At 51.5% G+C, this 25,711-nt stretch overlaps 1 protein-coding gene across 1 annotated transcript; it reads right to left on the bottom strand.

The window, feature by feature from the left end:
* Window positions 1-2,874: 2,874 nt before the first annotated feature.
* On the bottom strand, window positions 2,875-4,973 carry LOC136550500 (probable galacturonosyltransferase-like 4). Its single transcript, XM_066542096.1, has one exon. The coding sequence runs from the start codon at window positions 4,548-4,550 to the stop codon at window positions 3,462-3,464; it is 1,089 nt and encodes a 362-aa protein (XP_066398193.1). The 5' UTR covers window positions 4,551-4,973; the 3' UTR covers window positions 2,875-3,461.
* Between the last annotated feature and the right edge of the window lie 20,738 nt (window positions 4,974-25,711).

Below are 25,711 nucleotides of genomic sequence, written 5' to 3'. Positions count from 1 at the left end.
TCGGCGTTAGCCTTTGCGTTGTATTGATTGTAAAGTGTTGTGTTGTGTACAATTGTTCTCTTGAACTCCAGACCCCCTCGATCTAAGGAGCCCTGCCCACTTTATATAGTCAGGAGGCCAGAGTCCTAGTCGGATTTATAATGAGAGTTCCTAGTAGGATTACAGGATAATACTAATACTAAGATTACAGGGGAAGAATCCTAGTCAGGCTAGTTCTACTCCCTTCCTTGCGGGGTATCCCGTAGGTCCCACACCGACAATGACATATACAAACACGACGACGAAGGATCGGATCGATCCCGAATTCCATTCTCACGGTCGATCACCCGATTGGGAATTAGCGAACGACCGACCACGTGGAGTTGTTTTCTTTGACTGTGACATCATTGTCAATTAGGAAAAACATTTACTTTAAAATGCTATAACTTCCAAACGGTGTATTCATTTTCAATTCCGTCTACACCGGCGTGTTTTACGTGACTAAACGAACAAAACTAGACCTCACTTGCATATGTTTTGAATAACTTTATTTTAATAGCAAATTTGTGTCTTATGACTTGGACATGTAACTTATACCATATAACTTATGACATGTAAATTATAGCATATAACTTATAACTTATGTCTAAACTTGAAAATACAAAAATTATGAAACACAACTTTTTTATGTTTTACCTTTTTTCTCTTTTTACTTTTTATATTAGTCTATTAATTTTCCTTTTATGCATTCTACCAATATATCTGCTAATATGTTATGATATTAATTTATACATTTAAGTTATATAACATAACTTATGTACACATGTTGTATTGGATAACTTAGGAAAAACGGTGTTTTTGCCCCTGTCCGGAAGCTCAATTGTGATTTTACCCTTTATTTTTTTAACTTTGTGATTTTACCCCTGTTATTTTGAAACTGAAGGAGCCGTTTGCCCCTGGTTTGGATGTCCGTTAATTAGGGGCTGATTAAACGATTTAAAAAAAATAAAACACATAAAATCAAATGCGAAATAATTGAAATGCCCCTTCCTCTTCATTCTCATCCGCTCGTTCTCTTCGCTGCTATCTGCTCGCGACAGCGAGTCCGGGTGGCAACGGCGGCGTCCCTGGCTTCTCTTCCCCGACGCAGACAGGTGAGGCCTCCCCGGCAGCGGGATCTGGCGAAGTCCCTCCCCGGCGTGGATCTGGCGAAGCCCCTCCTGATGCAAGGCAGGCGAGCCCTTCCAGACGCGGATCCGGTGTAGACAGAGAACAGCCGTGAGGACGAGGCCGAGGAAGGGGAGTGGCTGCAGCATCCGCACGATGCAGGCGGCGGAGAGACGTCGGCTCTGACACGAGCCAGTCGCCGCGGCGTGCGCGAACATGGACCCCTCCGCGCTGGTGGACGCGCTGTGCCTCAGTGGCAAGAGCTCCTTCCGCGCGTTCCTCCCAGGCGCTGCTTGGTGCCCCGGACCCCATGCCCTCCTCGTCCTGCGCCGTCGGCGGCTTCTTGGACTTGGCCTCAGCGGGGCCGGGGCGCGACGCGAGCGAGTGGTGGGCAAACTGCGTCGCGCTGATCGAGTACGCGCCCCGCCTCGCTGGCGCCGTCGGCGGACGCGCTGGCGTAGGCAAAGCGCCTGGCGGGGCACTGGAAGGAGATGGTGATCGCGGGGCCTGCGGGTGCGGGTGGCAGGGACATCGGCGGGATGGCCCGATGGGGCCTTCTCACCTTCATTGCTTCTTACAACATTGTCCCGGAGTTTGATGCTGATGAGATCATCCGTCTCTTTGACAATATCGCGCCCCAGGTGAAGGACAACTGCGTTGAGCTCTGCAAGCGTCTTGGCCTCATCAGAAAGATGACTGGTACATGTTCCTCGACTTCGACTCTTAATGATGAATTTACTTGTCTCATATCTAAGGCGCTGTGTGCGCAGACGAACGTTCGTTCACCTATACGTTGTAGTTTGTACACTGGTAGTTTACCTGTGATTCAGAAATCAGAGTGCTCTGAATCGCATAGGCTTCACTTCAGGTGGATGCCAACCAATGCTCTCAAGCACTGTCTCCCTGCTAACCACACTTAAAAGTAAAGCACGAACCTTAGCATCCATTCTTTTCTGTCCTCTATCGTACTATGCGTCTATGGCTCTCTGCCCATGAGGGCTGAGGATCACCTGTAGGTATCGTACCCTTTTATACATATCCACAGACAGGGGCAAAATCATAATAAGGCATAAAGACAAAGGGCAAAATCGTATGGGCATTCATGTCTTTTGTACAAAGTTTAACACCGTTAGGGGTGAATAACGGAGCATGAGCAAACTGGTGCTTCGTGAATGGTACAGTAGGGGTAAATTCACAAAGTAAAAAAAATAGGGGTAAAATCATAATTTTGATACAAAACAAGGAATACAAACGCAAGAGCTCCAATAACTTATGTATACAAGATGTGTTTAATAACTTTTGTGTATATAAGATGTGTTTGATAACTTTTAGGTAGATAAGTTGTGTTTCATAACTTTTTATGTTTTTAAGTTTTGGTATAAGTTATAAGTTAATTTATTTCTCTGTGTTTAATAACTTTTATGTTTCTAAGTTTCGGCATGAGTTACAAGGTAATTCGTTTCTTTCTGTTTAAGAACTTGTGTACAGTAAGTTGGGCTGCATATCTCTTGAATTTTCTAAGTTTTTGGCATAGTTATATGCTATAAGTTAGTACATACAAGTTGCTACTAGAATAAAATTCTTCGAAACATATGTAAGTGGGATCTAGTTTTGTTTATCTCGTCACGTAGAACACACCGGTACATACGGAATTAAAAATGGATGCGCCGTTTAGAAGTTATAGCAATTTGAAATAAATATTCTATTTTATTTTCTATCTTGCGTGTTGCGTCAGGCTGAGAAAAGGAGCGGAAGAGGGAGTGGGAAACGGAAACTGTGCCTGCAGAGCTCGCGGACTGCTGCGGGAATGATTTTTTTTTCTAAAACAGAAAGTGATGGGGTTGTCTGATTTTTTATCACTGGTTTAGGGAGGGGTGATCGTTCGCTAAATAGTGGTGTCGTCGGGATCGATCGACGAACCCAATCAAAACGAGAGGAAGAGCGAGAGGTCTCGATCGAGACATGCACGACGACCATTATTCCCTCCGCCGACGACCGGCCTACGTACGATTGATCATCCACGCTCCGCATGCATCGATCTCCAACTCACCCTCTCTTCGATCTCCTAGTAATATACAATCCTTCGTCGTCGTTGATCTCTCGCGCTCATCTTGATCGGAGTAGTTCTCGTCTGAGTGATGATGCCATCTGCTCGCTGCTGTGTGCACGCACACGGCACACGCACCTCTTGCATTGGATCGTCTCCCTCCTCGCCGTCGGCCGCCGTACGTCGTCGCCACGGGTCGATCGTACGTTGACCCATGGCTGGCCATGATTCATATTCCGGTATAGCTTAGCATGGACGGATCACACTCCTACTCCTCCAGCGCGGTGGCCGCGGCCTTGTAGAGGTCGTAGGGCGCCCAGAGGTAGTCGACGGTGCAGGGCTTCCGGGCGTCGAGCCGCAGCCACGGCTTGCCCTTGCCGCTCCAGTGCAGCAGGCTGATGGGGCCCGGGTGGAGGCTCCGGCACCTGCCCTCGATGTTGTCGCCGCCGAGCCCGTGTTGGTTCCAGCGGTGGTCGACGGGCCTGATGTCCCCGGCGAGCACGAGCAGGAACGGCGGTAGCGACCCCAGGTGGTAGATCCGCTTCCGCTTCTGCACCGCCATCCACTCCTCCACCCGACGCGTATACCCTCCCCGCCGCCACCGCGCCACGTCCATGACCATGACGCCCGTGTTGAAGTAGCAGGGGCGGCGTCCCCGGAACGCGGCGCTGAGGTCCCCGTCCGACCAGAAGGCGTCGGTGAAGTACTTGGTGAAGTTGGCGTGGCAGTACTCGGGCGCCGCCACCACGTGGCGCGCGCCCAGGTCCACGGACCAGAGCTTGCGCACGTCGTCCACCACCACCACGTCGGAGTCGAGGTAGATGACCCGGCGCACGCTGGCGGGGAGCGTGTCGGCCAGATAGATGCGCGCGTAGTTGAGCGGCTGGTCCAGCGCGTGGCGCACGGAGCGGGAGATGCGGCCGCGGACACGGGACGGGTCGAACCGGTGCACGCTCGGGTCAAGGTACGGGAACGTGGCGCGGATCGCCGCCAGCGGGTCTGGGTCGCCGCCGTTGTCCGCGGGCACGGCGGCGGCCAGGAAGTGGAACGCCACGTTCTCCGGGCACGCCGTGTGCTGCAGGATGGAGAAGACGGCCGCCATGGTGCCGCGCAGGTAGTTGGCGTCCAGCGTCATGGCGACGTCGACGCGGCCGTCGGGGGAGCCACGGGGCGGGCACTCGTCCCCGTTGCGGAACACGGGCGCCTCGCGGAACGCCGGGGACGGCGGCAGCGGCGGCGGCGCGGACGACGACGACGGGAGCCGGATCACGTCCACCCGGATGCCCGACGCGGCGGCGGCCACGAGCAGGAGCAGCGCCGAGACCAGGAGGGGGGCCATCCTACAGGCCCTCGCCATGGTGACCGCGCGCACCGGACCGGACCAACCCGACCCGGGGTGGTGGCAGACGTGGGAAGGGCGCCACGCCACCACCGCGCGCCGGAGGTGTTTGTGGGGGGCCGGGCAGGGGAGGGGGCGGGCGGGACGCGCGCGCGGAGGGCAGGCAAGGTTGGTAGCGAGGGACGGACGGACGGCGACGACGACGCCCTGCTGTGCGAGCCGCGCCTATGCTATACTTAGATGACGATGATCCATGTATCATCAGTAGGTGACGGCACATGCGCCAACGACTAACAATCATCAATCCCTGCGCTGCCAATCATCATCCATCTCCGCATGCCTACCTGCAGCTTCCTTGCAGCTAGCCTGCCTATCAATCTATCTATCTATGTGCTATCTGCTCGATCAGCCGCCGTGTGCTGCAAATGGACTGGGTCGTGTCTGCGCTGAGGCTGTGGCGGCCGGCGGCCGGCGGCGTCCTGATTGGAGACAAGAGGAGCCGCCGTGCTGAGGCTGTTCAGGAGGCCGTATCGTATCGTGGATTATTTACTGCTGGCTGGTTTGATGTGAGAGAAAAATACTGTTCCCAGCTGGAAATTTACGATCGTTTACGAGCAAGCGAACAGACTGATTGCTGGAGCTGGAGGGTGGCCCGATCAGTTTATTTATTTATACATGGGAAGATGGGAGCCAGAGCCTAGAGGGAGGGAGATGGGACATGGGGGGAGGAAGACGGACGGACGGACGGACGTGTCGGCGAGCAGACCAGCTAGCCGCTGCGCGTCCAATGCAAGGTCAAGGCCCGGGACAGGGGCTCCACCACCACGTATATGCATGTCTCAACCTCTCCGTGCTGGTTTAGTTCCCAAAAAGTTTCCCAAAAAGTGCTACAGTAGCATCACATCGAATTTTGCCATACGTGCATAGAGCATTAAATGTAGACGAAAAAAAACTAATTGCACAATTTAGTTAGAAATTGCAAGACGGACGTTTTGAGCCTAATTAGTCCATGATTAAACACTAATTGCCAAATAAAAATAAAAGTGCTACGGTAGCCAAATTCTCAAAATTCGCGAACTAAACACCTATGAATTACATCATAAAAAAAAGGCAATGTGATAAAGCATCAATATAATAAAATTCTAAAAAAAAAGAGAGAATTCGAAATCGTAACTTTACTTTTGAAACAACAAATATAAAGCAATAAATAAAGAGCAGCTGTGTTAATAAAACTGAGAAAATTGACTCGGAAATAAATTTTTTGGAAGCTCCATTGCAGGATTCAAACCTAACCATTAAAGGAGAAGCTGTGGGAACGACAAAACCTATGACTACATAGGATTTTTTTGGAAAGAATCCTAACACTTCATTGGGTGGGATGGCGGAACAAACCAAAAAATTGCTTTATTTGATAAGGTTCTAAATTAACAAATAAGACAGGAAAGAGTAAATATTCGCCCGCGAAATCCTTATTGGATTAGAATACTTTACCACGATTCAATAAGAATAAAAAAAAGGAGATTCAAAAAAAGGAAGGATTACATTTTATATAAATATTGAATTTTGATATATTCTAGATCTTCTTTCTTGACTATATATTTATTTTTCTTTTTTAAGAAAGTCAAAATAAAAAAACCTAACTTTTTCTATTATATATTGATGTGTACCTATCTATAATATTTTTCTATAATATTTTTGAATATTATGGAATTAGAGAAATGAAATTCGCACGCTTTCTCATTTCATTCGCGAGGAGCTGGATGAGAAGAAACTCTCATGTCCAGTTTTGTAGAGCCAGCTGCTCGTGACATGCGTGCGTGCATGTGCTGTTAGCTGCATTGCATTATTCCATGTACGCACGCAAGCCGCTGCTGCCATATTTCCTCTCAATCAGCGGTTGTTAGGGTCGCCTCCTGGGGTTATTCTATCGTTTAGCCGTACGTCCTCGTGACAAGTTCAGATGAAACAATGGGATAATAGATGGTTTCATCAGAGCAATTCAGAGGATCGCGGGAGATGCTTATTTAGAGAGCTGAATGTTATATACTAGTCGCACTTTCCTTTCAGTGCACTACTACTTCATTTCTGAAACGCATCCTTCATTAGTTCATTTATCAAGGATCTTACACTTTCATAAAGTGAAATTCCAAACGGCCGCACTTCTAATTGATCTTGTGACCTGCAAGCTTCAAAACAGCTGAAGGCTTGAACTTTGTTGTGTTCTATCTTTTTTTTTTATTTTTTATTACGACACCAAGAGCCACGATATCTCAAATTCTCAACAATCTATTCCTCCATTTTGAGCATAGCTGATTAGCCGGCACAATTTGCGGGTCATACAACATATGCAATTTTAAGTCTCATGTGATACTATAATTACTATGTGAAAACATAATTTCTATGGCCAGGTTTTGCTTTAGTGGACCTTCCCAAAGTTTGTGCACAAATCTTAAAACATCTTAAAAATTGGTTAATCCCTTTCTTAATTCATTTTCCAAGGGTTCTATTTGGGCCTGGCCATGCTCAAGCCCAACTCGTGTCCTGCCTATGACAGACGCAAGTAAGGAGCACCGAACTACAGATCTCATTTGTAAGCGGTGGCCCTCTTTGGTTGCTGGCCACTAAGCAGTCAAAATCAGTCGCCCTGTTCGTTTAGGTTGGTTTGACTTATCAGCTATGGCTGAAAGTACTGTTGGCTGATTTGATGTGAAAGGAAAATACTGTTCGTTGCTGATAAGCTATGGCTTATAAGCCAAATACGATCAAGCGAATAAGCTGAGTGACCTGGATTGCTGCCTAGCCAGGCAAGCTAGCAACCAAATAGACCCGTAGTCGTTGCGCACCTCATTTCATGGACACCATTGAGATCTCTTTGTGCACATGACTGCAAATTCAGGTCTGGCTGGATGGAGGCACATTTTCGTGTGCCCGAGTTGACGGAGGTCAACAGCTTCGAGGTGATGATGCTCCACCGGGCGTTGACGTTCGGGTATCTATCCCGTGCGTTAGATTTTGTCGTCCTCGTTCCATTCTGCCACGGTGCCGGTTGGCATTTGAGAGTAACTTGGATGAAAACCGAGATGAGAATTCAGAAGGAAGGATGCCTAACCTCTCGAGCGTGGAACATGTCTGACTCGATCATAGTTTTTTTCTTTTTCAGTGCAAGAAAGTTGCTAATGTTGTCTTCCAAATTGACGAAACTGCAGAAATCTGGACCCATTTGATAAAATTGGCACAACTTACTAAGAGTAAATTTGAAAGATACAAATTTAGACTGTACCAGTTCTACGCAAGGCCATTGGCTTCTCGATCCTTAATATTCTGGGCATTTGGTAATCCAGGTCAGGGGACGTTCATTAGAATAGATGTCGACAGGTCCATGGAACGCCGTCCGCCCTCCGCGCACAGCCACACGAAGATGTGCCCGCATGGGATCCGAGTTTTTTTTTTTTTTTTTTTTTTGTGACTGCATGGGATCCGAGTTGTGCGAGGCGTGCCGCGTGCATGGAGAGTTTCCGCCCTCGGTGACGCCACCGTGTTTTTTTTTGGACCGTGGTTAGTACTAATACTCGTTTAGTACTAAAAAAATCTGCTTGGCCGGACCGACAAGCCCAAGCTCATTACTCACACAAGGCCCATCAAGTTTACAACGCAAAGAGAACGTCCTCTGTCAGAGTATTGCGAATACCAAATTAGGTGAGGGCGGCGCAGTGGCGCGACTCATTCCAGCCTTCGATGGCGACGGGTCGGCTACGTCGACGCTATGCTCAGTGGGCTCCTGTCGCGGTTTGGCGTGATTGATGAGATTGCTGGAGGCGGCGACGCGGGACACCGAGCCAGGCCGCACGGGCGGAGCGGCCGACGCCGCGACCGAGAGGGCTGTTGTGCCGGTGCGCTAGGTGGTGTGGTATTTGCGCTTCCTACCTTACCAGCCGGAAACGTGCAATACGAACACGTTCTTCGTTCTCGAAGGTTCACGTTCTTAATTCAGAAACATTTATATTTGCGCGGTATAAAATATCGCACCAAGCTTTTAGTCTTGTTCTACGTTCCCCCGTTCTCTTTTGGGAACATGGTTGTACGTTAAGCTTTGGACCAAGTGACCTGATGCACCAGAGGACAAGTAGTAGCACCAAATCTTTTTTTTATGCCTCAACTCTTCAAGTACAAGCTGTAGAATCTGAACTCACGTACTAACTCACACCACCACACGCACTTAAACTGGTACGCAAGCTAGACCTACACCTGACGAAGAGGTTTGCACGTGGCTGAGAGGTATCCGAAGTCTTCCAGACTTCGTATATGACAGGCACGTCATCCTGACCATTGTGGCGCATCCACGTGTGAGGCAACGGAATTTAAATAGGAACTATGTTCCCGGTGGAAAAAATGGCTCGCTCGAGCATGCTCGAACAGTGACCGGTGGCCTCCACTCCGGGAGAGCACACCAACAGAGCTACGGCTACGGCTCGGTCCCCAAATCTTTTTTTTTCTTTTCCTATGTTGTTGAGTTTCATCATAGGCATTTGCAAGACCTGTCTAAAACATGACCTAGACGTCTATGCATGCCATGTGTCACATTGAAGAAAACACGAGGTTTGGACTACCTTTACAATATCGAACTAGCAAAATGTGTTCATACTAGTGGAATGCGCGCGCCCTTACGCGCGTCGGATAAGTGTATGTGCTGTAAATAGAAAAACAGGGAGCGGAGCAAGTAGAGCAACTATGCATGAAGATATGATCGGAGATACATGCAGTAGACGATGCATTTGTCTCAGTACTGTCAAGAGTGATTTGCTTGAATACAGTACTGAGACATGGATTCATTCTATGATAAGACAAAATAATTTTGATTGACCTCATTTGCTATCTTATTTAGCGAAGCGGAAATTTCCTCAGAAAATAAAAATAGCTGATGGGAGCATTTGCTTTAATTTCTAGCAGGTTATGCACTATGTAAAAAGAAAGTCAAATTTTGAACGTCTAAGGTTTAAATGAACCAGAAGTGTTCATTAAGCACATCGGTGACTTGGATTTCGAAAGGCATTAATATTAGTTGAAACTAATTATAGTACCAGAACTGTCATTTGTCCAGTGCATGTAGCTCCCGCTTGCGCACGGTCAGGGGAAGGGTCCGACCACTTGGGTCTTTTGTACGTAGCCTTTCCATGCATTTCTGCAAAAGGCTGTTTCCAGGACTTGAACCCATGACCTCATGGTCACAAGGCAACAGCTTTACCACTGCGCCAAGGCTCCCCTTCTAAGACAAGCTAACATTCACAAATCATATTCCATTCATCATATATCAGCAGTTGCTTTGTGATATCGGATTATGGTTGTTCACTTCTTTTCCTATTTTTCAGATCAACCTAATCCTACAATATATGAATAAGTGAGAAGCTTTAAAGCTAATAAGAGTGCAAAAAATCTATGTGAAGTTACTGACGAAAGTATGTATCATACATTATTCTACCTTTTTTGGCGGACGGTGCAAGTGCAAGCAGAAAGATAGTAAGCTAAGCAGATTTGTATGAACTGCCTGATTTGCTTTGTTAGTGTTTTTTTGCTAGGTAATGAAAGATACAAAAGTACAGGTACGACAAAATTCTCAGGGAGCAAGGCTGGTGAGATGTGAGATGGTGATTTTCATGTATGCACTATAGATAATTCACTCTTGCTAATTCTATATAATTCACTTCAGAGCACGACATCACACTAGGATATAATGTAATTAGCTCCTCATTTGTGATGATGTTGTAAAGTCCGAACATGTTCCTACAGGTAAATTGCATTCGATAGAGATGTTGACAAAATAAAGAACAAATAAGCAGGAAACACCGGACCAAATATAAAGATTTCAGGTTCTTTTTAAAACTTTATGAAAAAGTAAAAGCATCAACTTGCAGGTTCGGGAAAACACTGGATAGATATAATAACGGCATTAGTAAAAAAAACAGCTGCATGGTAGGTTACCTGGGAAGGCCCTGTAATTGCTGATTGAGAAGGCGAAAATCCGTGACTTAATCTGATTGTGTTGCTACCAAGCTTATGACCTGTAACAAAGAAAAGGCAATCTTCGCCGGTATCATCCTCTGCAGTAAAAAGAGCATGCAAATCAGGCCGAAAAAGTTTTGTTATCTTGGCTCCAAAATTATCAATAATCACTTTCTGAGGAAATTTTTGTGCATTGTGAATCTGTAAAGACTATGTCTGCTGATGCTCTGAATAGCTTAATAAGTGATGAGCATACCAGGTAAGATCCTGGAATACAAGATTGTAAATGCGGTGCGACGACTATTTATCAATAAATATAACACGAATAGAGCTATATGGGTAAAAGATTTTAGAGAAAAAATCAAAATAAGGACCCAGATGTCAGTTTTGTTTCTGCCAAAATTGATTGGCAGTTGGCAACCTGAGATATTGCAACTTCATAGCTAAAAATCAAAGCATCAATGAACACGTCTGTGAAAAAGAAGGCAGTTTATTGTCCCACACATATATTACGTCCCATCATCCTACAATGAACAAACAGGTATGGAAAAGGAATGAATTCCGGTATTTGCAAATAAGGCTGGAAATGGAATCGTTCAAAAGGACTCTTTTTATTTGTCGAAGTCAGCATATAGGCACATTAATATAAAAACAGGGAACCCAAGCTGGTGAATGCACCCCCAAATTCCATTCGGTTAAGCTTGATTTTTTTTTGGAGATTTTTTATATAAACCTGAAATCGTTTGTATGTCAAAAAAAAAAGGAACTCAGAGGTTGTCTGACAAGCTGCACGAATCACACACAAATCATAATTACCAGCTGCTATGAAAGTTGGCTTTGATGAGCTGTAGAGGATAACCAGCAAGCAGCTTCAGGCTTTCACCGACAGCCATGGTGGTTTTCTCCTCCAACCCCAAGATTAGAAGGTCAAATGACATGGTAGGAATCATTTTGATAATAATATGTTTACCATACGGGAAATGTAGAACATAGGCAATGATAAAAAAAAAAGGGAACCCAAGGTGCAGGCTGCAACCCTAAATTCCATTCCAACTGTTGTGCCCCAAAAAAATAATGAGGAAGCAAAGTCTAGCATCTTAAAGAAAAATGGAGAGGAAAAGGAAACTAAAGAATTCATTTTTTTTTGTCTGGCATGGATCGAGTCATGCCTATGCCTGTAGCTCTTGGTGGCAGCAATACAACCCAAAATCCGTGAAGCACACAAATCTAACTCAAATTGAAAAAAAAGGCAACGCAAAAAGAGAAAGAGGAGGGGCAACATCTCAAGGGTGGAACCACATCCTCCTGCCTCCACCAACCTAGCACCGCACTAGGACCTTGCAACGCAGAAGAGGAGGAAATTACCTGGCTTTGTGCCGCCGCCGAGCCGCCGGATCTACGCCGCGACGCAGCCGGGGTTGTGGAGCAGAGGCAGTTAGGGTTTCGTGAAGCACACAAGCACAAGCGGATCAGCGGAAGGAGGCAGCACCGGGGTGCACCAGCGCCGGCGTCCACCGGCGGGGCCCGGTGGCGTCGCCGAGGAGGGGGCGCTTGCACCCGCGGCCCGGGGTCGGCACCCACCGCACCGGCGCAGGACCCGGCGGGGGTCGCCGTCGCCCCCGCCCGTACGACGTGAGGAGGGCATGGAGGAGGAGGAGGAAGGCGGCCGATGCCGCGCAAGGGCCAGCCACTGCCGAGGACCGCTCGCGCCGTCGTCGTAGGCACGTCGGGAGAGAGCAAGAGAGAAGAGCACGAGCGAGCGAGAGCGAGCGGCGGAGAGACAGAGGAAGAGAGAGGATGAAGGCAGGAAGGGAATCAGAAGCCAATGTATATATCTGGTGGGCTGGCTCCGAAGGAGAAGCTGTAAAACAACAAGGGAAGCACTGAAAAAACACGAAGTAGGCCCAGAATCCGCTCCTGGCGAAATCCGATCCAGGCAACTATGGCCATCCGATGGAAGATCCGACGGCCAAAAATATTCAAGGCGACGTGGACGGTGTTTCCTTCGGGAAACCACCTCCAGCTTGTATAGGTTAATACGTGCACGCGGCGGCAATAAACCGACTGATGACCGCCTTGCTAGCTATATACTAGAGTTGTTTGTTAACTCGCTGGTCGATCGCCCTGTACACCAAGTCACCGACCCATCTTAATCTTAATATACTATGTTAGCATTAATGCATTACTAATTAGATATCTCTAACAGAGCCGCCTCCGTGTTTATTTTTACGAGACATGCTGATAACAAGATCAATCCTATAGATTCTCACAATAACAAAATGCATTTACTCCCTCCGATTTCCTAAAGAACGTCGTTTTGGACAGCGACACGATCTTAAAAAATAATTTTGATTGTTACTTTTTACTATAAAATATTTATAAAATATAGTCAATATATATTTTTATGAAACTATATTTCGAGATGAATCTACTTACATCACTTTCATGTTTTCAAACTCAACCCAAAAAAATTTATTTGTAGTCAAAGTTTAAAATATTTGACTTAAGACAACCTTCAAACCATGTTCTTTAGGAAACCGGAGGGAGTATCTTTTAGATATAAATACGTAGCGTACTTTTTAGTTATTTATTTTTTAAGTTATAGATTTGAGAGACATTTTAGTTTGTTTGTTACTGAAGACTTTTAGTAATAGCAAGATTAAGATGGCAGGTGACATGTCACATGTCTTAGACGATGACCAGGCGTCTACGACGACTTAACCGAGTTCAATTTAATATAAGATAAGATTAAGATGTACTCCGAGTTGCCTATAGTGCTCTGAGTAGTGAGTATGTGTGCATCAATGCATATACTCCCTCCGTCCCATTGAGTTTATCGTTCGGGAACCGGGATTGTGAGGGGGGCACGGTTTTCAAACCACAAACTTAATGGGACGGACTTTCCACGCTTGCTTTTAAACAAAAAGCACATACTGCGACGTGATTGCCGAGGATACATTGGTTTTGGTAAAAAATAATTATTGGCGTGGATCACTAGTGTACTACTGTATCAAACCTAGAGAAGTGCTCGACCTCCGTGTGCATCAATATTTTTACCACGTGAGACGAGAGAGAAAAAAACTTTGATTGATCCAAGTCAATGCGTGTGTCACAAGCGTAGCTACCCGCTGCCAACCAACAATAGCCCTTCTTGCTACTGATGTATAACTTGGAGTTTGTTTGGATTCTCTGGTCTAAAGTTTAGTAATAAAATTGAAGATTAAAATTTTAGTCCACACTTTAGCTCACTCATATGGTCTAATGTTTTTATGAGATGATCTAAACTTTAGATCTCCTGCTTGAAGTCGGAAGAGTTAGAGTGATCCATTTCAATGGCTAAATTATAGATCATAGGATCCAAACAGAACCTTACGGCTACTTATGACTAAAATAGGTTTAACAACTAAACTAGGGTAATTTTAGGCTGTTTTTCTTTTGAGCGTGTTTATTTCCACTACCCAATTTTACTAAAGTGTAAATCAGACGTGCTTATTCTGACCATGTTTTTTACTCCATTTATACAGCTTCTCGCGAAAAAAGCTTCTCACAGAAGCTCTCCTAAACAGGGCCAATGGCATCCAACCAACCCGTGCGTAATAACCAGTGTAGCAATGTGGTAGGATTGCTTCACTTGTGGCTAAGAAAAGAAATGACGGAAAGTGAGCTTAGCTTAGCTAATTAGATTCCTTGTGATGGGACTTGCGTATTTGAATTTAAGCTCTCGACTTGATGTGAGTGCTCGTATTTTGTAAAGTTATTCTATGATTTAATGAGGCTATTTTTTTAGTGGTAGAGGATGTACCGGTCAATAGCGCTTTTGTCAACTTTGAGATTTACGGACTCGGTCTTTCGAATGTGCTATATGCGTACGTTCTTAGAGGTATTTTAGAGGAGGTAGGATGTGTATGTGTATGTGTATGTGTATTTATAGACACGAGTGTATATGTATGTGAGCATAGTCGATGATTTGAAAAAATGAAAATGAAATGATGAGCATAGCAATAATGTTTTGACAAAGAAACGAAACCTACCGTCAGAGAACCAAATCACCTGCGGTCAAGAAAGATCAACACTTTCGTTCAAAAGAAAAGGACAAAAGAGCAAGTACTATACGTGTCGACATTTTTTTTTTGAAAGGTCGAGTTTTCTTTTGTTTGGAGGACCAAGGGAACCTGAACACCGATATTCGTTGAGATTGTGGTGCCTTCCCAGTCATGACATAGAAGCTGTATTGTATGCAGCATCTTCCTTGGATTTCTTTAATTAGTGGTAGTCACAGAATAATCAGTGCCACAACTAACGTTGCCTCGAGGAGGAGGGAAGTAGTAGTGTCGGGTATCTTAGAACGGGGTACCCTGAGCGAACATCAAAGGGGTCGCTTAGGGCCCATCAAAAAACAAAGCTAGAAGATAAGCCGTGGACCCCTCACCTGCCACAACCAGGCCCACCAAGCCCTCCGCCGCGCCTCGAGCCTCGCGCAGGAGGTCTCGGCGTCCTGACGCAATCTCCGCCTCGCGCGAGGCTCTCCACAGGAGGCCTCGGCAGGGAACGCAATCTCCGCCTCGCGCGAGGCTCCCCACGGAAGGCCTCGGCAGGGGGTGCATTCTCCGTCTCGCGCGAGGCCTCATTCTCCGTGTCGCTCGAGGCCGGTTCGTCCGCGGCCCGTCGCCCCCCCCCCCCCCCCCCCGCCTCGGCCGACCTTCCCGACAGCACGTCGTGTCTCATTAATACTTCAACCACTCCCGCAATCTCTGCCGGACGAGGGCTCGACGCCACGGAATGGCCGACGGGACCTGAGGTCGCATCATCGCCATACCGGCCGGGACAGGGCATGGCGGGGATTACCGGCCACTGTGTTCTGACGCTGTGCCCACGATCAGCGCCCACACTGCACTGTGTCCCACCATCCCCGCCTCGAAAACAACATCGCATGGACAACTTGTCCCGGGACATCACCGCCTCCAAGCCGACGCACCAGATCAGCCGCCCACTCGGGGCCTCGGCACTGTGCACCAAGGTCTCGGCTATCTTGGGGATCGTGCCCGCCAAGACCCCCCATTGTGGTGCAGCCTCGGCACCGGCCAAGCCTCGGCCTCGCGCACAGTCCGTCCACAGCAGTTTGCACGTCCACCGCCGCACCCACTTCGAGACAGTCCCAGGGCTCTCACAACGTATAGGATCGGATGGGACTAGCACGCCGCCCCAGTGCTCCAAGGACGGACCACACCGACGACCATGTCGCCACAAGAATAGGCCACAGGGCTCGGACATGCCGCCCCTGTTGGCACGACGCCGCATAGTTAACACATGTACTGTCCTTGTCTTCCCTTCAACTATAAAAGGCGAGGACTTGGGCCACTTAGAGAGGGGGGAAGACCTTGTAACTCACACACATACACATCCCAGCCGCCTGAGAGCAACGTCTCAAGCAGCCCAACCCACTCCTCGCCGAGACCTAGGACTAGCTCCCTCTCTCACCTAGCTTGTAACCCCCTACTACAAGCACTTCGGTGCAAGGAATACAAGATCGATCCCTCAGACTGGACGTAGGGCCTCGATTGTCTGAACCAGTATAAACCTTATGTCTCTTTGCATCACCATCCAGGATTAGGGGCACGCAGTTCATATTTACTGGTTGGTTGAGGACCCCCTGGTCCAAAACTACCGACAGTTGGCGCGCCAGGTAGGGGCCTCTACGTGTCAGTTTCGTCATCCCAGCAGGTTCCGGATGGTAGACCCCGTACGACCATTGCGTCTCGGCACGGTGGTGTGGTTTGGAAGTCTAGAGTTCATGTCTCTAGGGCAAGAGTACGACATGGTACTCCTCACTCCTCGAGCCCCACCAACGGACGATGAAGTCACGCACCAGGCAGCCTAGGCGCAGGCGGCGCCCATGGCGGCTGCTCTCGCTGCACTCGCCAGACACGACGCGAGCAAGACCACCTCGACGCTACGCTGAATCCAGGGCGGCACGCCGCTCCCCACCGATATCCTACGGCCAGCTGTTGGCACGGGGTCCCTGGCTTAGGACCTGTCTAGCCTGAGCTTGGACAAAGGAAAATCGCCGGTGGCACACGGCGATGCCCAGCCATCAAGCTCCGCTCCACCACTCCCTAAGGAGCCGATCCCGACGGAGTAGAGTCTGGCGACGGCACCATCCCCATACCCCTTTGGGTTGAGAAATGCCGTCGCCTCTTACGCCTACACTTACACTACCGCTCACGAGGATCCCTCAGAACATCGCCAGCGCTTCGCTCTCGACCTAAGCACCCACGCCGACTCCTAGGAGGAGGAGGAGGCATGGCCTGGAGTGGATTTCTCCAGACTCCACGACCCTGGGGCTATGCGCTAGTTCTTGGCCGCAAGCGATCACTGCTTCGGCTACTCCGACTCCAACGATGAGAGTACTTACGACCCCACTCGTGAATGTTTTCACGTCGGGCTCGGGATGCCGAGAGCGGGTGAGGAGGACGAGGGGGCAGGTAGCCGTTCCCCGCTTCGCCCAGGTATAGGTGCTGCCACACCTCCACGCATTGTCCTGCCGGCCGCACGAAACGAGACCCCTGCCCTTGCGCGACCTCAACGCCCAGACCTAGAACAACTCCGTGAGCTCTAGGCCAAGGTCGAACAAGACCAACTCCTGCTGCAGCAGCTTCGAGACACTCTTGAACAGGAACAGCGAGGTCGCGGCAAAGGTGGGGGAGCCCGACGGAGGGCCCGCGATGTGCATCATCGCATCCATGACGACGAAGGGAGTGAGCAACCCCCAGTCTTCAATCGCGCTAGCCAGAACGTCGCGGCTGCGGCAATGCTGGTCCGCGCAATGCCTGAGCTTTCTACCACGGAGGGGCGGCGGGTCCGCGGTGAGCTTCAGGATCTCCTAGAGACCACCGTGGTTCAGCAAGCCGAGAGTTCCACCTCCCGACGGCACGGGGGCGTCTCGAACCTACCCACGGCACCGCCTCGGCTGGATAGGGAAGCCTCGGCTCATCCTGAGCCTGCTTGAGCGCCGATAGCCCATAGGGTCCCCGTGCTTCTGGACCACCTCGGCAATCGACGCGAGGTGCAGGGAGACCATGAGGTGGTCAGCAGGCAACGACGCCACGATAACGAGGGGCCCGCTCAGGGCTACCACCCACACCAAGGCGGTTGCTATGATAGCGAGGAGGACCGCAGTCCTTCTCCTGAACCACCAGGCCCTCGGGTCTTCAGCAGGGCCATCCGCGCTGCCCTTTTCCCGGCCCGGTTTCGGCAACTAGCCAATCTCGCGAAATATAGCGGCGAGACCAACCCCAAACTCTGGCTTGCCGATTACCGCCTGGCCTGGCAGCTAGGTGGCGTGGATGATGACCTGCTCATCATCCGCAACCTCCCCTTGCTCTTATCAGACTCAGCGTGAGCCTGGCTCGAGCACCTTCCTCCCTCACAAATCCACGACTGGCGCGACTTGGTTAGGATCTTCGTCGGGAACTTCCAAGGCACATACGTGCGCCCTGGGAATTCCTGAGACCTTAAAAGCTGTCGTTAGAAGCCAGACGAGTCTCTCTAAGACTTTATCCGACGCTTCTCTAAACAATGCACTGAGTTGCCCAGCGTCGGCGACTCGGAGATAATCCAGGCCTTCCTCTCCGGCACCACCTGCCGAGACCTGGTTCGGGAGTTAGGTCGAACATGCCGTGCACCGCTGCTGTGCACTCCTCGACATCGCCACCAACTTCGCCTCGGGCGAGGAGGCTATCGGAGCCATCTTCCCTGACAGCGACACCAAGGGAAAACAGAGGGACGAGGCCCCCGAGGCCTCAGCCTCCCACCTCCCCAAGAGAAAGAAAAAGGGGCGCCTAGGGAAGCAGGAGGGCCTGGAGGCCGATCTGGTTGGGGCCGCAGAACTGCAAGAATCCTTGAGGCCCCAAAGGCCCTAGGCCTTTCGATGACATGCTCAAGAAACCATGCCCTTATCATCAAGGCCCGGTCAGGCATGCCCTCGAGGATTGCTCCATGCTGCGACATGTACTACACCAGGCTTGGGCTCCCCGACGATGACGCCAAGCAGAAGGGCACCGGCGACCGGGATGAGGACAAGGACGATAGGTTCCCCGAGGTACGCAACGCCTTCATGATCTTCGGTGGACCCTCGGCGTGCCTTACGGCGTGCAGCAGCGCAAGAGGGAACGCCGAGAAGTCTTCTCGATCAAGGTGGCCACCCCCTAGTACCTTGACTGGTCTCAGGAGGCGATCACCTTCGATCGAGATGACCACCCTGACCATGTTCCGAACCCCAGGGTAGTACCCACTGGTCGTCGACCCTGATCATCAGGCAACACCCGACTCTCCAAGGTGTTGATGGACAGAGGCAGCGGCCTCAACATCCTCTACGTCAATACCCTGGAGCTCTTAGAGATCGACCGGTCGAGGCTCCAAGGCAGCGTCGCCCCCTTCCATGGCATCATACTAGGGAAGCACACGCGACCCATCAGGCGCATCGACCTTCCTGTCTGCTTCGGCACCCCCTCCAACTACCAGCAAGGAAGTCCTTACCTTCGAGGTAGTCGAGTTCGGGGGAGCCTACCATGCCATCCTAGGGCAGGCCAGTGCTACTGCCAAGTTCATGGCAGTACCCAATTATACCTACCTCAAGCTCAAGATGCCAGGCCCTAGCGGTGTCATCACTGATTGAGTCCACGTACGAACATGCATACGACTGCGATGTTGAGTGCATCGAGTACGCCGAGGCTCTTGCGGAGGCCGAGACCCTCATCGCCCACCTTGACCAACTCAGTGGTGAGGCGCCTGACTCCAAGCGTCATGCGGGGGCGTTTGAGCCCACGGAAGCCATCAAACTTGTCCCGGTCGACCCTGCCTGCCCCGACGACCGAGCGCTAAGGATCAGCGCCACCCTCGATATCAAATAGGAAGCCGTGCTCGTCGACTTTCTCCGTGCAAACACCGACATATTCGCATGGAGTTCCTCGGACATGCCGGGCATATCGAGGGAGGTCGCCGAGCACGCCCTGGACATCCGAGCCAGATCTAGACCGGTGAGGCAACACCTGCGCTGCTTCGATGAGAAAAAGCGTAGGGCCATCGGTGAGGAGATACAGAAACTCTTGACGACCGGATTCATCAAAGAAGTGTCCCACCTGGAGTGGTTGGCTAACCCCGTGTTAGTCAAGAAGAAAAATGGGAAATGGAGAATGTGCGTAGACTACACTGGTTTAAACAAAGCCTGTCCAAAAGTCCTCTTCCCATTACCCCGAATCGATCAAATCGTTGATTCCACTGCAGGGTGTGAGACCCTATCTTTCCTTGATGCGTATTCTGGTTACCATCAAATCAAGATGAAAGAGTCAGACCAGCTTGCGACTTCTTTTATCACACCATTCGGCATGTACTGCTACGTGACTATGCCTTTCGGCCTTAGAAACACAGGTGCCACGTACCAGCGGTGCATGACCCTAGGTTTTTGGCAATAACATTGGGCGGACCGTTGAGGCCTACGTAGACGACATCATGGTCAAGACCAAAAAGGCTGAGGATCTCGTCGATGACTTGAGGATAACCTTCAAATGCCTTAGGGAGAAGGGCATCAAGCTCAATCCCGAGAAGTGTGTGTTCGGGGTCCCTCGAGGCATGCTCTTGGGATTCATAGTCTCGGAACGCGGCATCGAAGCCAACCCAGAGAAGGTCTCAGCCATAACCAGCATGGGACCAATCAGAGACCTCAAGGGAGTACAGAGGGTCATGGGATGCCTTGCGGCCCTGAGCTGCTTCATCTCGTGCCTCGGCGAAAAGGGTTTGCCTCTGTACTGACTCTTGAGAAAATCCGAGCATTTTTCTTGGACCCCCAAGGCCGAGGAAGCCCTCGACAGACTCAAGAGGCCGCTCACAAATCCTCCTGTCTTGATACCCCCAGCCAAGGATGAGGCCCTCCTGCTCTACGTCGCCGCAACGACCCAAGTGGTCAGCGCTGCCATAGTGGTAGAGAGGCAGGAAGAGGGGCATACTCTGCCCACCCAACGACCTATTTATTTCATTAGCGAGGTGCTCTCTGAGACCAAAGCACGCTACCCTCACATCCAGAAGCTAGTCTACGCCGTGGTCCTGGCCCAGCGCAAATTGCATCACTACTTCGAGTCGCACCCAGTGACTGTGGTATCATCTTTCCCCCTGGGCAAGATAGTTCATAACCGGGAGGCCTCGGGCAGGATAGCCAAGTGGGTCATCGAGCTTATGGGGGAAACCTTGACTTTTGCGCCTCGAAAAGCGATCAAGTCTCAGGTCTTGGCTAATTTTATGGCTGAGTGGATAGACACCCAACTGCCACCTGCTCAAATTTGGACAGAGTGCTTGACCCTGTACTTCGACGGATCCCTAACGAAGACCGGGGCAGGCGCGGGTCTGCTCTTCATTTCGCCCCTCGGAGTACACATGTGCTACATGGTGTAGCTCCACTTCGCCGCCTCCAACAACATGGCTGAGTACGAGGCCCTCATCAATGGCTTGCAAGTCACCATCGAACTTGGGGCACGGCGCCTCGATGTCCAAGGCGATTCGAGGCTCGTCATAGATCAAGTGACGAATGAGTCAAATTGTCTCGACCCCAAAATGGAGGCTTACTGTAAATTGGTACGTCGCCTAGAAGACAAGTTTGACGGCCTCAAACTAAACCACGTCGCATGGAAATACAACGAGGCCGCCGATGAGCTAGCGAAGATGGCCTTGGCACGGGCCCCGGTCCCCCTGAACATCTTCGCTAGAGACCTCCATGGGCCTTCCATTGACTACACCTCGACGACAGAGGTGGGCCCACTTATGGGACCCACAGCAAAGCTCGACGCCCCCTCTATTGCCGAGACCCCCTCGACCGAGCCCGAGGTCATGGAAATCAACACCGAGCCTCCGTAGACTGATTAGGACACGGATTGGCGAATCCCGTTCCTCGATTGGCTTGATCAGGGGGAGCTTCCTGGCGACAGAATCGAAGCACGATGGCTTGCGCGCCGAGCCAAGACCTATGCCCTCTACAATGACGAATTGTACAGGCGAAGTCCCTCAGGTGTCCTCCAACGATGCATCACTACCAAGGTGGGCCGAGCCCTGCTTTAGGACTTGCACGCAGGCACCTACAGGCACCATGCGGTGCCTCGGACGCTCGTGGGGAACGCTTTCCGCCAAGGGTTCTACTGGCTGACGGCGGTCGCTGACGCTACCAAGCTAGTACGCTCCTGTGAAGGATGCCAGTACTATGCTCGGCAGACACATCTCCCGGCCCTGGCCCTGCAAACCATCCCCATCATGTGGCCGTTCGCCGTATGGGGGCTCGACATGGTCAGGCCTCTACAGAAGGCCCCCGGGGGCTACACCCATCTACTGGTATCAATCGACAAGTTCTCCAAATAGATCGAGGCTCGTCCGATCAATCGAATCAAATCCGAGCAGGCGGTGATGTTCTTCACTGATATTATCCACATATTTGGGGTCCCCAACACCATCATCACCGACAACGGGACACAGTTCACCAGCAAAAAGTTCCTAACGTTTTGCGACGACCACCACATCCGTGTGGCCTGGTCAGGCCGTAGGACACCCAAGGACCAATGGCCAAGTAGAGCGTGCCAACAGCATGATCCTACAAGGCCTCAAGCCAAGAATTCACAACCGGTTGAAAAAGTTTAGGCAAGAAATAGGCTCGCCGAACTCCCGTCGGTCATCTGGAGCTAGAGGAACACTCCAAGCCGAAGCCACAGGGTTCACGCCTTTCTTCCTGGTCTATGAGGCCGAGGCCATCCTCCCTACCGACTTGGAATATGGTTCCCCGAGGCTACAAGCCTATAACAAATAAAGTAACCGCACCACCCGAGAGGACGCCCTTGATCAGCTGGAGGAAGCCTGAGACATCGCGCTACTACACTCGGCCAAATACTAGCAGAGCCTATGGCGCTATTAGGCCCGACGCGTCTAAGGCCGAGACTTGAAGGTAGGCGACCTGGTGTTGAGGCTAGTACAGAGCAACAAGGGCCGTCACAAGCTAACCCCGCTATGGGAAGGACCGTACATCATCACCCAAGTACTGAAGCCCGGGAACCTACAAGCTGGCCAATGAGAAGGGTGAAGTCTTCACCAATGCTTGGAATATAGAACAGCTACAGTCGCTTTTATCCCTAAATTTCCAAGCCTTGTATATGTCGTTTCTTGAAATACAATTAAAAAGCGTTCTTTAGTTGATCTAATTTTTCGAGAAACCCCCCGAGCCCATCGTAGGTCTCGGCAACTCGATAACATAGCAAGGGAGACTCGGCCCTAGGTCCCACGCACCATTCTTCAGTTGTTTTTTGTAAAAATTCCTACACCAAGACTCTAGCAAGCTCTGACAAATCAGTTGTAAAAACTCCTTGGACCAAGGTCTGTTTCCTAAGCAAGAGGCTGGTAGAGCCGCGAGACAGCCTACGCCTCCGGGCTACGGCACTCCCTCATGACCTCTCGCCCAAGGGACGGCTTAGGCCCTAAGGGGGTGTTTTGCAAACGAAATCTGATCAGAAGCAACAGAGGGCAGAGGCTCGGAAACATAAGAAAAACAACTAAGAAACATAAATACTTTAGAAATAAAGGCCTCGATGGCCACAAGCGTTATGATACAAAAATAACTCCTACTCTATTTTTACATAAGCCCCTAGGGCCCAGATCAAGGCTCAGAGCCTTCAACAGCGGCGGGTGGTAGGGGAGGAACCACCTCCTCTTCAAAGAGCGTCGCCAGTGCCATGCCAGGGCCTTCCGCTGCCTCCATCAGCTTCGTGACCACCGTGTCAGCCTCCTCGTCATCATCAGGCAGGACATACCCATCACGGATGGCTGGGAGGTCGACGCCGACGTAGTGAGAAGAGATGACGGCCAATGCGCGCTTGACACCCATGTGCAGCGCCCCTCGGAGTCGCTCGCGCATCTGGTTGCTCAGCGTGATCAAATAGCTCCCCAGGGAGCTGCCTGACTGAACCCCTTCAACCTCCAAGGCCTCACAGGCGGAAAGGGCAGCACGTTTCAGTGCCTCGTGCTCCCCGATCTCGGTCTCGAGCACCGTCTGCACCGCGCTGGAAGCCTCGGCGGCCCGAGTGATCTCCACCTCTGACTCTGCACCGCGAAAAATGGAATGAGGTCGAGCAAGAAAAAAAAACAACCTAAGTTAGGGGTGGAAGCCCATGGAACTCACCCTTGGCCTTCTGCTCCCAGCGTTGGGTCTCGACCTGATAGGCCTCGGTCTTCTCCTTCCAGCGTAGGGCCTCGGCCCGGGAAGCCTTGGCCTCCTCCTTCAAGCGCTGGGCCTCGACCCGAGAAGCCTCGGCTGCCCTAGAAGCTTCGCTCCCTAGCTCTGTGTCACACAAGGGAGTTAGGGAGCAAACACAAGGAAAAGAAAATAAAATGAGGGGACTAGAACTCACCCTCGACCGTCCCCCTCCAAATTACAGCCTCGGTCCGCGAGGCCTCAGCAAGCAGCAAGAGCCTCCTCCAAGGCACCTTTCGTCAGTTGGTGCGCCCTCTGTTCCACCCCCAGCTGCCCCATGTGAGCCATGGCCGAGGCCGGAGCTTCAATGGCTCAGCCCCTGAAGGCATCCCGGTCGCTGACCGCACGGGTGAGCTCCTCCTCCAACTCCTTAACCCGCGCCGCCAGAGGGGCGAGTTGCGTCTGGGCCGTGGCCGCCTCGACCTTCGTGTCAGCACAACAAAGGCGGAGGTCCTCTACCTCCGTGCTCCGCACCGACAGGAGCTCGTTGGCGTCGGCAAGAAGACCCTTCTGCCGCTAAAGCTAGTCCCAGACGCCCCTCTCCCACCGGAGAAAGACTGACTTCCCAAGGGACCGGGTCTCGAGCTCCTGAGGAAGCAGAACAAGGGTCATTGATTGCAACAAAACCAGAAAAGGACGACATCACGCGGGAAAGGAAAACATGAACCTGGGCGACTCCAGGCAGTTCGTCGGCCACCACGGACAGGGCCGTCCGTAGCGACCGCTCCGCCAGCTGGCGGTATTGCTCGAAGGTGCCCCAGCGCCCACCCTCGGCTGCATCCTTGAGGGCGAACAGAGGCTCCCCCTCAGGGTCGTCCCGGCTCCACCACAGTACTCGCGGGTGATCCCACCCGAGAGGCTCAGGTTATGCCCGCACAAGGGCCGAGCTTCCCTCGTCCAAGACCGGCGTCGGCTGTTCCACGGCATCGGCATCCTCGGCGTCGACCACCTCCCGCGCCCGGGAAGTATCGTCGGAGGAGATCGAATAGACCTCCGCCTCCCGGGCGCTCTCTCGCAACAGCGGCGATCCCTGAACCAAGGGCGCCACCGTAGCCTCCGCCGCCTTCATCTTCGCCTCCTGGACAGATGGCCTCGCCGCCATTACGACGGCCGCAGTGGCCTCGGGGGCTCCAACCTCCGCCATCGTGGCCTCGGAGGACGCAGAAACACCGACCATGGCTACTGCAGTCTCGGCGGTCTTAGGCGCCCTGTCCTCTGTCGCCTCAGCCTCGGAGACCCCAGGGGCCTCGGCAACCAAGGGCTCGCCGGCCCTATCCAACCTATGGGCCTCACCCTCACCGGGCGGAAGTGCTCCCTCCCTCGTCTGGGTAGGGGCTGCCTTGGCAGCCCCCCTTGGGCGGCCAGCTCCTTCGGGTCGACCCTCACCAACGCAGCGCCACGTTGGATAGCGGCTTGTGCCTCCGCCACCCAGTGAGCGGAGGAGCCGAGGCTCGCCTTAAGCGCCTTAAGGGGCGCTAAGGGGAGCTCGTCCGCAGGCCGCTTCCGACTAAGGGAAAATAACCTACAGGGTTAGCGCGAGACCAAAAAAGCGAATGGAACACACTATGACCCTGCCAAAAATGCACTTACCTTGAACGGGGAGGCAACCACTTCGCCACGGCAAACCTCATCCACAACGACGGAGGCGGTGGCAGAGGCATCGCCTCCTTATCCATCGGCGCCGGTCGGTCCTCGATGGACCCCGGCGCCCCTTTGGTCCTCTGTAGGGGCGGCGACGTCACCTCCACCGCCGCTTGTTCCACCATGGCCACTGAGCCCAGCGGGCTGACGGCACGTTTGCCCAACACCCGCGCCTCGGGCGTGTCGGCCTCGGCCCTGGAGCCGGCAACCGCTGACCCCGGGTCCGCTTCTCCTCCCCCTCCCAGGAGTGTCGGGCTGCTTGCCAACA

This window comes from Miscanthus floridulus, chromosome 4 (assembly GCF_019320115.1).
Source record: "Miscanthus floridulus cultivar M001 chromosome 4, ASM1932011v1, whole genome shotgun sequence".
In the NCBI taxonomy this organism is placed as follows: domain Eukaryota; kingdom Viridiplantae; phylum Streptophyta; class Magnoliopsida; order Poales; family Poaceae; genus Miscanthus; species Miscanthus floridulus.
This window is presented reverse-complemented; position numbering and strand designations above follow the sequence as displayed.